The 12,802-nt window shown below is 37.8% G+C and overlaps 1 protein-coding gene across 1 annotated transcript; it reads right to left on the bottom strand.

Annotated features, from left to right (window-relative positions):
- Positions 1–506: 506 nt before the first annotated feature.
- Positions 507–12,716, bottom strand: galca (galactosylceramidase a). Its single transcript, XM_081378542.1, has 17 exons — positions 12,355–12,716; positions 12,199–12,267; positions 12,035–12,098; positions 10,215–10,328; positions 9,972–10,111; positions 9,849–9,887; positions 9,624–9,751; positions 9,371–9,526; positions 9,165–9,289; positions 6,619–6,746; positions 6,420–6,509; positions 6,235–6,324; positions 6,005–6,149; positions 5,744–5,924; positions 3,041–3,204; positions 1,704–1,780; positions 507–1,623 (listed from the first exon to the last, which is right to left on the bottom strand). The coding sequence occupies exons 1-17, from the start codon at positions 12,481–12,483 to the stop codon at positions 1,480–1,482; spliced, it is 1,983 nt and encodes a 660-aa protein (XP_081234668.1). The 5' UTR covers positions 12,484–12,716; the 3' UTR covers positions 507–1,479.
- Positions 12,717–12,802: the final 86 nt, after the last annotated feature.

The raw sequence follows: 12,802 nt of genomic DNA, 5'->3' as shown, positions 1-12,802 counted from the left end.
ATGAACCCTGTTTTGTTTTTAGACAGTTTAATATAACTTACAAAGCCTACAAACGTAACTGCCGCTCGTCAACAGCAGCTGTCGCAGTTGCTAGGCAACGAGAACAGTCCTCCATAGGCTAGACCGTACCATTCAACAATGCTCAGTTCGACCTTCGCGGCCTTCGAAGGATGCAGCCTCTCAATTGGGACACAGCTCTAGTCTAGAACGTAATCTCTACAGCTGTGTCTGAAATCACCACACAGCCCACACAGCCATTTGCAGTAGTGTCTGAAACAATTGTAGACGATATCAAGTGCACTCATTCATTCTCATAATGCACTGCCGATGTACACTTAACGGCTAGAGAAAACCCATAATGCACTGTAAGTTGTACAAAATGAATTCCTGTGTCTGACCAGAAGATGGTGCCTGCAGCTGGATCAAATCATCAATTTTTTCCAAACCACTGCTCCAATGTGGTTACAGCGTAATATCCTACAGGTATTAATAAATGCTTTTTAATTGATTATTAAATTGTTTAATAAGGTTTATACATGCTAGTCTCCATGACAGAGTTCAAGATAAATAGTTTCATTGCTACTGGAGCTAGTTAAATTGCTAAATTTCAAATGATTATTAGACAGCAAGCACAAACTATGCAAAAACAACAGCCCTTCCGGTGCACTCAGTGTACGAATTCACTCACTCGTTTTAATTCACTCCTTCAAGTGGACTATATTAGTGGAGTAATGTAGGGACAAGTGAATGAGGGTATAGGGGGCGATTTCGAACACAGCCTACGTGTAGACTGCTCTTGTACAAGTCAAGTCTCTTTTATATTTTTATGTTGTACATCCTTTCTAAGCAGTACTGAAGGAGTCATTCAAACTATTTTTTTTCCACAATTTTTATTCTGTATAAGATATAAGTACAATTTAAAATTATGTAAAACAAATAGGTCCAGACTTTCAACTGGTAGTGCAAGTCATTCACTGTCTACTTCAATTTCATTGGCACACAATGTCCCTTTTTAAAGATTAATATTTCATACTCGCATTCCTCATTTATAAATCCTCAATCATCAACTGATCATTCCAGTAAAAAAAAAAAAATAAGGCAAATCACCAAATAAAATAAAATAAGACATTCATCACAGTGTTATTTTTGCACTAAAATAAAAAAGATATTAAGAAACCTGAACATGGTGAAAGGAGTCAATGCACCAATATGCTGTGTTCATGCCATGAAATTACCGTAATTACGAGACGACAACTTGTGACGGAGCTGTTCACATCTTCAGAATTGTGTGTTTATATGCCAACATTATCAACGGCAAAATGAATCTGCAGCAGTTAGATTGCAGAGGTCATGTGGTACAAGTCAGAGCTCTTGTTGTAATTGATAATTCTACGATGACGTAATTACGGTAATTCCGACATGGCGTGAACTTGTAATAATCAAGTAAACATGAATGTGAGGTATCAAAGTAAGCGGAAATCAATATGCATTTACTTCAAAATTATCAAACTGTGCATATTCAAAAGAGAAAGTTCCTAGTGCAGCCCATCCATTCTTGGGTTCGAGAACAACAGCGTTCTCCCACAGCGGATAGCCATTCAGCATCCCTGAGGCAAAATATCCCTGCGGACCAAAAGATGCACAGTTTAGAACAAAGACATAATAAATAGTAAAAAGGTTGCACATAAGTGTGTAGATGTTACCTTGACACTAAGGGTTAAGGTATACCATACACCTTCCCTTGTTCCTGACAGCCCTTCAGCAAGAACTCTCTTTCCACCTTTAGTGTGAAAAACATAAAGATCAGTCACAATACAACAAAAATGGTTAATTCAGGTATGAACCAAACTAAGTTGAAACAAAATTAAGATTGTAATCAGGGTAAAAAATAATTTCATATAGCTTAGTAAGCAGGGCTTGATATCAACACCCGCTAACCGTGGTTGGATTTCAGCGGTGGCGTGTAACACAGTCACTCCTACTAGCCACTTTGGCGGGTTAAATATTATTTATAATACATGCATTTTTCAGTTGTGGTCTTTTAAAAAGGCATCTGATGTAATATACTTAAAGGGGTGGTTGATTATGATTTCACTTTTTTTACTTTAGTTAGTGTGTAATGTTGCTGTTTGAGCATAAACAACATCTGCAAAGTTACAACGTTCAAAGTCCAAAGCAAAGGGAGATATTTGCTTTTAAAGAAATTGCTTTTTAAGGACTACAACAAAAGGCTGGTAGGGACTACACGACATTCCTCCCGGGTTAGTGACGTCACAAACCCTAAAATGTACATAAACCCCACCCCCGGGAACGCGATTTATATATTATCATGACAGAATATGCTAATCAATGACTAGAAGATATCTACACATAAGCTACATAAATTCATCAACTAACCATTCAGAAATGTTTTCTACATGTTGTAACTTCTTCTTGAGTCTCTTCATCTTTGTCTGACTCCGGTTTGAACATAAAAGGCTAAAAGTTTTTGAAATGTTCAGGACAGACTGTTGTAGCTCCGCCCCCTGTGCTGGAAACAGCAGCTCATTTGCATTTAAAGGGACAGACACAAAAACGGTGCGTTTTTGCTCACCCTCAAAAAGTGACAATTTTAACATGCTATATAAAAATATCTGTGGGGGTTTATTGAGCTAAAACTTCACATTCACACTCTGGGGACATCAAAGACTTATTTTACATCTTGTGAAAAGGGCTTTATACCACCCCTTTTAACTAAGTGCAAAGTAGTGTTGTCAAAAATATCGATTTTTCGATACATAACGATATTGAAATATCTGAAACGGTTCCAATACTCATTTTCCGCAGATAACACGATACAAGCTGAACTTTCTCAGGCTCTCACCTCTCCAACAGCAAGTTGACACACAAACCCACTTCTTTTATTTTATTTACCTGTAATTTTATGGTGTAGCTTAAAAATTGGCTGCTGAGAGAAAACTTAATTTCAAACCCTGTTTATAATGATATAACCAAAAATGAACACGCTGTACTCAAAAAAAGGGAAATACAAAATTGTTACCTATGTCATTTGTCACTTTATAGGTTCCATTCGCATAAAGCCAATAAAAGACACCCTTTGCTTCTCGGACAGATTCTCCAGCTTGATCAACCCTGGCCGCCAGGAACACACCTCCAGTGATGGGCGTCTCAATGAGGACATCACAGGACACATTCAGGTCTGACCTAGTTAGACATGAGTGAAGTTTGGTTATATTAATTATGAGGCAAAATTAATCATAGCCATTTACTATAGAACTGCAGTATTGAATTAAACATCTCATAAAATATCTTGCAAAGTGTGTGTTCTAAATAGAAAATATAGAGCCTCGAACCCCCGAATCATTTGTAGATGTGGTGGATAAACGTCCAATATAAATTGGGACGTCCAAAATAAGTCCAACAGATTAGTCTAAACTTGCATCATCACAAAATTTCGCTCAATCAACCTTCATTAGGCTTACAACACACAAAAATATCAGCAAATTTAAAAGCAAAATATTGTTCAAATTCACTTTTGCTAGTTTACCAACGGGAAAAATGATCGGCGCACCCAGCGCATGGTCTAAAAGGGTTGTTCCTATTCTCTTAATGAGTAATGGGTGTGTTTTGGGTGTAACGTGCAATATACCAATCAGAGTCTAATCTCCCATTCCCTTTAAAAGCCAGCTGCGCTCGCGCCATGGTGGATTCGCTATTAACATGGCGGAATTTGCAAGCAGAAAGACTGCACGCTTTCTCTAGAGAGGGAACGGATCTGCTCACGCACGAGGTTAAAGCGTGTGATTAGACCATCTACGGGACAAGCCGGATTCCACCATATCTTTATGTACACAATGATCATTTTTTAAATTGTAATCATTTTTTTTATTTGGCATGTTTGTTTGCTGCTGTGCGTCCCTGTGTGTGTAATAAGCAGAGTGTGTGTGTGTGTATAATAAGAAGAGTGTACGCTCGTTATGGACCCACCTATAGAAGCACATTACTAACACACTCTTTAAATAACAAAAATAAATATTGCGCCATTGACTTCATTTCAGTTAGTCAATGGCGCAGTCTATTTCAGTTGCCTCAAAATAGCAACGCGTCAACAATGCGCCTGAACCTCGTTTTCAGACCAGCACACCCATGGGCTCACAAATAGGCGCAAATGCATTTGCTATTTAAACAACATGGCGTAGGACGTGAAAATGATAACTGCGTCGGACTGAAACTAGCAAAAAACACTTGTGTCGGGCCTGGTGCTGCATTGTGCCGGGTGTATGATATGGCCCATTAAGGGTCATTCAATTTATTAGCATTGTAGACATCCATATTTATGTGCTAGTATGTGCTAATAAAAATTGTATGATGTGTGTAATTAAAAAATATATCCAGTGTTTCCCACAGAATTAGATTCTATTTGCGGTGGTGTGGTGTTTGGGGACTGGGGGGGGGGGGGGAGTGGGGGTGATTAAGTTAATATATATATATATATATATATATATATATATATATATATATATATATATATATATATATATATATATATATATATAATGTTTATATATATAATGTTTATATATATATATCATATTTTTATTGACAGGTACACATTCCCATTGCCAACACTTAGAGTCAGATAACTTAAAGACATTGCCATTGCTACATTTCTATGCTATGACTGCTCCACAGACTTTTTGTTGCAAATTTTGCTCACACACAAACCTGGAACTGGACACACACACACACACACACACACACACACACACACACACACACACACACACACACACACACACACACACACACACACACACACACACACACACACACACACACACACACACACACACACACACACACACACACACACACACACACACACAAACACACACAAACACACACACAAACACACACAAACTTACTGACACACTCAAACACAGACACACACTCACACACACTCAGACCCAAACACAGACTCAGACACACACAGGCTCACACACACACACCAAACTGGACCTGGAGGTGGACACACACAGACTCAGACACACACACACGCACACCTGGAGATTGAGGTGGACAAAAACCAACACACACCAACCTGAACCTGGAGATAATAATAATATAATGTCTAGTCTGGTGGCTGTTATATGAACCTACCAACGTCCGTTGCAATGATTTTTGGAATGACTGATCGTGAGAGGAACAAATTACGTTTTAGTCGCATAACATCGGTTAATGGAAACGCCGTCATTTCGCAATAGTTGTAACGTTAATTGATATTAAAAAAAAAAAAAAAAAAAAAAAAAAATATCGCAAAAGTTTTGCGCGAATCTGTAATGAAACGCGACCGCGCTTAACATCTAGACAACTTCTCAGAGTTATGTTGAGCAACAGTGTTCATTATACTAACCATTCATATCCCGATTGATTCTGGAATCTTCGCCGGGGGAATAAGCATTAAGCACCGGCAACAATCCGCCCTCTACATGCTCATGTTTTGATTCAGATCGTGCGGTAAGAGAAGGAGGGGCTAGTCATGCCTCCATTGTCAGTTTGTGAGAGAGAGGGGGAGCAAGCAGCGCGAATAAAATACAATTTTACCCATATTAAATAGTTAAAAAATCTGAATCAATCCGTGGCGTTCAGCGTTGATATGTGGCGGGCCGCCACAAATTAATGAATGTATGGGAAACCCTGATATCTTCTCATCAAAATATCACTGTTCCGAGGACAAACATACCAGCTGTAGTCCCCTATGATGCTGATGGTCTGGTCGGCATCTCTAGCCCAGGTGACCGGCCGTTCAGTGATCACCTGTCGTAAGGTAAAGGCGTGCGAGCCATTATCTGAGCTGTTTCTGAAGTACTCAAACACTCCGGTTTGATCAGCAAAATACGGAGCCTCAGAGAATGGAGGGACATCTTGGAATGAAAAGAAATGCTGTTAGACATGTCATTTGAGTCAATGCCAATAGTTTCCTTTTGACACTAATACTCCTTACCAATAGTGAAATCATCAGAGTAATTCTTTGGAAACGGGCGGGATTTGGGGGGCTCTGGGTTTGAACCTCTTTGTCCAGTGGTGACTGTTGTGATTGTGTAAACCTCATCGACATCCAGTTTTAAGGTGAAGGAACCATTATAGACCTGTGTGGAAACAGGAAGTTTCATTTACTGCCAATCCTGCAATGTGTTAAGACATGAAACATGGACTGAACTGATTGAATTAAACCTTAACAGGACTCCTCCGCTCAAAGAGCGTGTCTTTTTTGGTCTCAAAATCCAATTTTGAGTACCACAGTTGAAGGTCAGTGAGATGTGCCTGAAAAAAAGATGAAAGCAGAAAACATAAAATTAAGCCTTAAGGTTAAGAAATAAATGGATTGAAATATCAAGAACGGACAGAACTGCACTTACAAAAGAACCTTTGAGCTGAAATGTGACTTTCTGAGGGGAAACGTCAAAGTACGGTAGAGGAGGACGAATGCACTGAGAGTGATTGTGTGTCTAGAAAAAGAAAAGTGGAGGAGTGTACATATTGTGCATAGAGGTCAAAATAAATGATTCACTGAAACTTGTGTCCTTCACAAGACCTAAGAAAATATTAACCACCCACCATGGTTTCAATAATAATTGTTAGGTTCCCTTTACGGTCTGTTAAAGCCACATAACTTCCTCCACTGGTGAGATTCCCCACCGTCTGTAGATAAAACCAGCCTGGCTTTGTAAATTGAGTTGTGTGCGCTACAGGGAAAAAGAAATAAAAGAAATTCATACAGGAAAAAGAAACAAAATTCAACACTCATCGAGGAAATAACTGACATTCATCTGCTACAACAAGCCATTGTAGTCCCACGGGCTTACTTGGTGCGTGAAAACCAATGATGTTTGTTCTAGAAGATCAAGCAAGCAGGGTTGGGATTCATTTACCATATATCAGGGGTGCCCAATCCTGCTCCTGCCGATCGACTGTCCTGCACATTTCATCTCCAACCCTAATCAAACTACTTCTTCGGGTTTTAACCCTAATCAAACACACCTGAAGCAATCACTTAAGGCCTTCAGGATCACTTGAAAATTAAAGGCAGGTGTGTTTGATTAGGGTTGGAGATGAACTGTGCAGGACAGTCGATCGGCAGGAGCAGGATTGGGCACCCCTGCCATATATTGTGCATTTGCCGTATATATAAGTGTATACCATATATGTTTTGGCGCTGATCAATGTTTATATGCGAATAAAAGCCTAAACGAAATCTGTTCATAATATAAAGGAATTGTCTCTTTAGAAGACTTGGATTAAACAGCTTGATTCATAGTTTGTAGGCTTGTAACGATACTCACATGTCATGATACTGAACTCACGAGATGATATAATTGCGATACTCCAATTACGAAGACATGATAAAAGGTTAACAAAATAGGCACTGTTGATGAAAATGCTAAATTTGGTATTACATTGTGGGTATAAATGAATAGGCTTTGATTTGGTGTTGGAAACCCAATGCACAGGACAATAGTGACACCAGACAAAAGATATTCATGATTCTGAAGCTGAAAATACAGAATTATTTTAGACGAATATGCTTGCACTCTGTCACTAACTAAATATATATTTAAAATAATGTAGGCCACTTTTTACTGGTAACATAAGACATTTGGCATTATCAGCACCCACAAATATTCCCCCATTGCATTATTATACATTATATTTAACATTATATATAGTAGTTTAATGTAGTACTGGCACTAAAACTCTTTAAACTTGATTTTTTTTTCTCACAATAATTTTCATTTTGGGTGAACTATCCACGATAGATATTGTTGCATTTTTGCATTGCGATATATTCTTACACCCCTAATAGTTTGAAATACTTTTACGTTGTCTTTGTAAACTTTTTGATGCTTGAGTATCAGTATCAGTAGTTACTCCCATATTTCGCACAAAGCATCAAGGGGCGTAGGAAAAAGGTTGATAACCCAATTTCTATGTGAATGGTTAGGTATACCATATATATATATATATATGATCCTAACATGATCTGAAAACATAAGGGCAATTTTAAAAGAAAAAAAAAAACACGATGGGCAGCAAATTTAAATGACTATTAAGCGCCTTTCACAAAATACACTGATAATGTGTATTCACGTGACATCAAGATGACGGACATAAACTTTGTGCAAAGTGAACGTTGATCTGCATTTAAAAACCCCAGTCAAAGAGCCTGTTTACACCTGGCCACTTAATGCGTTTTCTCAGATCGGATAGCTATCTGATTTATCAAAACGATTCCATTTACACCTGGTCACATAAATGTGTTTTTGCGAAACGGATTTGAATCCGATCTTCAATTCCCGCGCTATATGCAGATTTAATGGAGTGCCCGTCACGAAAGCAACAGATATGAGCTGCATTTTATTGATCATCAGCTAAAAATTTCTAAATCAAAGACCGCAATCAATAAGAGTGAGCGGCAACAGCCCTGGTAAGATCATTTCATTTCTCTACTTTTAATGATGATGATTGTGTGTTAAGCGTCTGCGACTTACTTTCACTTTGATTTGCGATAGTTTGCACGTTGGCTTAATGAATGCTCAGCTGCTCATCTGCGGTGATGCGCGTGTTCCAGTAGCGTCGTCATATCTGGCTATAACATATAGCCTATAACACGCTCTCACACGTTTATATTTTAGCATTTTTGGGAGGAGTACAATTTACATATGTGGTTTCAACAACCAGATGCATTTACACTTGTCCAGTTTCGTCTGGAATGCGGCCCAGACCACCTACTGAAGTGGTTTGAGCTATCGGATTCAAATCCGTCTCGAATGCGTTTCGGAGGGCATTTACACCTGGTCTTTTCACGATCGGATAGCTATCCGATCTGAGAAAACGCATGAAGTGGCCAGGTGTAAACAGCCCCAAAGAGTCGCACGATACCCAAGTAATTGCGACGACACATGCATCATCACTACGACACACCCCTTACAGAACTGGTCACACAGGGCATGTTCCGGGACTGATGCTAGAAATGTTACTTGGTCCCCACCCGAGGATCAGTCCCGGAATGTGTTTGCGTTCACACACAAGGCACTCAAGCAAATCTACGCCAGTTGTTTTAGGGATCAATGCTCTGTGTGAAAGGAGCTTTGTAAACATGTTACCAGTCATCCATATGGGAGAATCCACTACATAATGTCCACTCCAGGGCTCCTCCGCTGTCATCAGCCCATCTCCACCAAAGGACAGATTCTCATAGTAACTTGCAATCAAATTCCAGGATATAGTCCTAAAACAAAGCAGACTTACTCTGAGCACGTCATGTGTATCACAGTGCAGAGATAGCGAAAGTTTTCTGAAAACAGCTTACGAGGTCATTCTGCCGTTCACGTAGTTCTGGTTCAGAATGCGAGCCCAGCATCCGGCACCGATGTCGTCGTTAAAGGTGCTGTAGTCTTCAGATGACCAAAGCTTCCTCTCCGTCATAAGAGCTTCCTTCACTGTGTGGGTGCCTGGGTAGTGGACACTGTAAAAGACTGTAAACTTTAACTACACTTTAGTTTACACTCAGCTAGTTGGTTGATAATGTGGGTTTATAAGGCCAAATGTTCCAAACTGCTCACCCTATCACCTCAACAGCATCATTCAGATATGAATCTTTCAACATGGCAGCTGCAATTGACCAGTCTCCATCTGCAGCAATGATGCCGATATTTGTATAACCAGCTCGGTCCAAAATATCTCTTAGCACCTATGGAAATTACAGACAGATAAATTTGGACTGACTAAAATCTTAATAATCGTATAGCCAAGGTAGTTAGGCTGGAACTAAGATTACTATTTTTTACCTTAATGTATGCTGGATCACATGTTTTTTCATTCCATATCTGAAAAATATATCAAAATGAGTTCAAATAAAGGTTCACTTTAAAATAGACATCAGTAATAGACTAATTATAAGCAATACATACACCAATATAATCAATGTCAAGGTTGTGATGCTGCTTTGCTCCCATGATCCATGTAATAACATAGTTGGCAGTAACATTTGGAAAGAAGTAAGGCCATTGGGTTCCAAATCCAACCCATCCTGGAAATGCCCAGGGAAGACCTTCAAAATCAAACCATTGAAAGTCAAATATCTGTGGTCTTGTCTACATTATTTCTGTCCTTATAATATAAATGGCAAATTCAGTATGGAACAAATAGATTACCTATCAGCTTGATGTTTGGATTTCTCTTCTTAGCTTCTTTCATAAGCCACCACTCATATCCCCGATAAAAATTCCCTTCATCCTTACTGTGCATGTGAGAGGGTTCTGTGCCATCTGTCAATCAAACGGGAAGAAAAAGGTCAGTAATCCAAACTTGAAGTTTCTTAATAGTGTTTCTGGAAACCTAAAGTGCTGAGACTGGTATTTGTTGAACTGTTTGTTTTAGTCTAAAAATGTATTTCTAAGTGTGAAATATTTTTATAATTAAGTGTAAAAACATTTTTACATTATAATTGTTTTATAGTTTTAATAACTCCACACTATCCTTGCATCACTATCATTGAGTCAATCAAAAGTTAGAATTGTCTTATTTAAAAAACAACAACATATAGTCTACATAATGCAGAGTCTATTTGCTAAGTGCAAAAAGCGTTATTTTCATTGAGGGAAAACACTATTTTCGGTAACACTATTTGGTTACACTTTATTTTAAGGTGTCATTGTTACAGTGTAATTATATATTTAAGTACTGATTAATATTAAGTAACTACATGTACTTACTATAGGGTTAGGGTATGATAGGATTCGGTTGAGGGTTTTTTGCATGTAATAATGCATAATTTACTGTTATTACTACGGTAAATACATGTAACATATGTAACAAGGACACTGTAAAATAAAGTATTACCCACTATTTTAAGGTGACGTAGTTGCATGTTACAACATGAACTTACTATAGTAATAACAGTAAATTATGCATAATTAACCCTAAACCAAACGTAACACTATAAGAAGTAAATGTAGTTAATTAATATTACTCAGTGCTTATTTGAGTAAATTCAAAGTACCTACAGTACGTCACCTTCAAATAAAGTGTAACCGTATTTTCTTTCCACTAAGTGTAAATATTTCTAGATAGATGCTAATTATACTTTTGCTATTTATACTCTTTGTACCTCAGTGTACTGTAGAACATTATAAACCAGAATGTAATAATAACAATAACAACAACATATTCAGGATACTATGCCCATATTGATCAATAAATATGTCCTTGAAGTCCCAGGAAGAGAGCCACGGTATCAACAGCATGGTACAAAAAGTATTCTAAATATTCTAAAAGTAAATTACACTTTTAGAATGTTTTCTCTATTCTTTATAAAAACAACTAACTCTAACTAACTAACTATGCAACTAACTCTAAACCAAACTACAGTAAGTACATGTAGTTAATTAATATTACTCAGTACTTGTATGTATAATTACACTGTAACAAGGACACCTTAAAATAATAAAACGGGGGTGCTCATCACATGACATTTTACAACCTGAATGAACCTTGATTTGTCATGAAAAGGTCAAATGTAAGAGAATTTCAGGAATGAACACTTCATCATCATGTCATTTCCTGTTTTATGTTTTTTTTTTTTGTATTTGTCATGTTGGTACCACATGACTCGCATCATATGACTCATTCATGTACAATTTTTTTTTTTTCACATTAACAGCGAAGTTTGCTATGAATACATGGCCTTACTATGGCCTTATTGGAAAGAAGTAAAGCCATTGGGCTCATTGACAATATTATGCCAAACTACTAATTATGGGTTTCTTGTCAGGAATATATATATATATATATATATATATATATATATTACGTTATGCTCCACCTGACTTAATTTTAAATCAGAAATCAAAAACATAATTATTATAGAAAAGGTGTGTTCAAATCTTTGACTGTATGAATTAATTTGTAATGCATTACTGAACAAATTAATCGATCAGGGCAAGTCAAACAGACAACAGATTCACTTTATTACCTGTAGTTTGGCCGTCGCCTCCTATTTCTACCTTTAAGATGTGCAGTGAAGCTCCAAAGTTGGGCTGAATAAAACCAAACCCAAAACATAACAACAACACATTCGGTTATTCAAAAATGTCCTTCTTTAAATGTCACACATCTGTGGCTCACGTGACCCAATACCTTGAATAAGAAATCCAATATCTGACTCCGATACGGTTCTTCATAGTTGACAAGAAGTCTCGAAGTGGCCTGAGAACAAAAGCAACATTTTGTCAATAGCACCCACCTACACAATTATCCAGACTCACTTTAAAAAGTGAACAAAACTTCACTTACTCCTCCTCCGCTTAATCCACCTATTCCATCAAACTCTCTCCCTAATCCAATCCGATCATCTATAACATAAAACTGAGCAGAGCACCCCAAAATACAGGAGATAATGAACAGCAGAGTGTATGTTTGCATGTTTTGATGAATGATTATAAACTGCTGCTGAAGCCTAACATCATGATGTTTATGTGCAGCTACTTCCGTGTCATGTGCTCCGATCGAACTGCAAGTGAAACTCCTCTTATGTCATTGTTCTTTATACAGACATGCAGGAGGTAAACGTGAGTTCAATGATTCAAGAACAGTGCATGCAAATATCTGAAATTATGTCATTTGTATTAAGTATTTATACTTCAGTATTAGAAAACGGAACGCGTCGCGCTCATATCGCGCTTTGATTGGTCACTGAACGCGTTTGGGCTCATATCGCGCTTTGATTGGTCACTGAACGTGT

Source organism: Scardinius erythrophthalmus (genome assembly GCF_964197995.2).
Source record: "Scardinius erythrophthalmus genome assembly, chromosome: 11".
In the NCBI taxonomy this organism is placed as follows: Eukaryota; Metazoa; Chordata; class Actinopteri; order Cypriniformes; family Leuciscidae; genus Scardinius; species Scardinius erythrophthalmus.
Note: the sequence above shows the minus strand (reverse complement) of the source record. Positions and strands in the feature narration are given on the sequence as shown.

Coding starts and splice junctions, on each gene's coding strand:
- galca (XM_081378542.1), bottom strand. CDS start 12,483: ATGCAAACATACACTCTGCTGTTCATTATCTCCTGTATTTTGGGGTGC. Junction 10,112..10,214: donor TCCAAACATCAAGCTGATAG/GTAATCTATTTG, acceptor TTGATTTTGAAG/GTCTTCCCTGGGCATTTCCA. Junction 9,290..9,370: donor GTGAACGGCAGAATGACCTC/GTAAGCTGTTTT, acceptor GCTTTGTTTTAG/GACTATATCCTGGAATTTGA.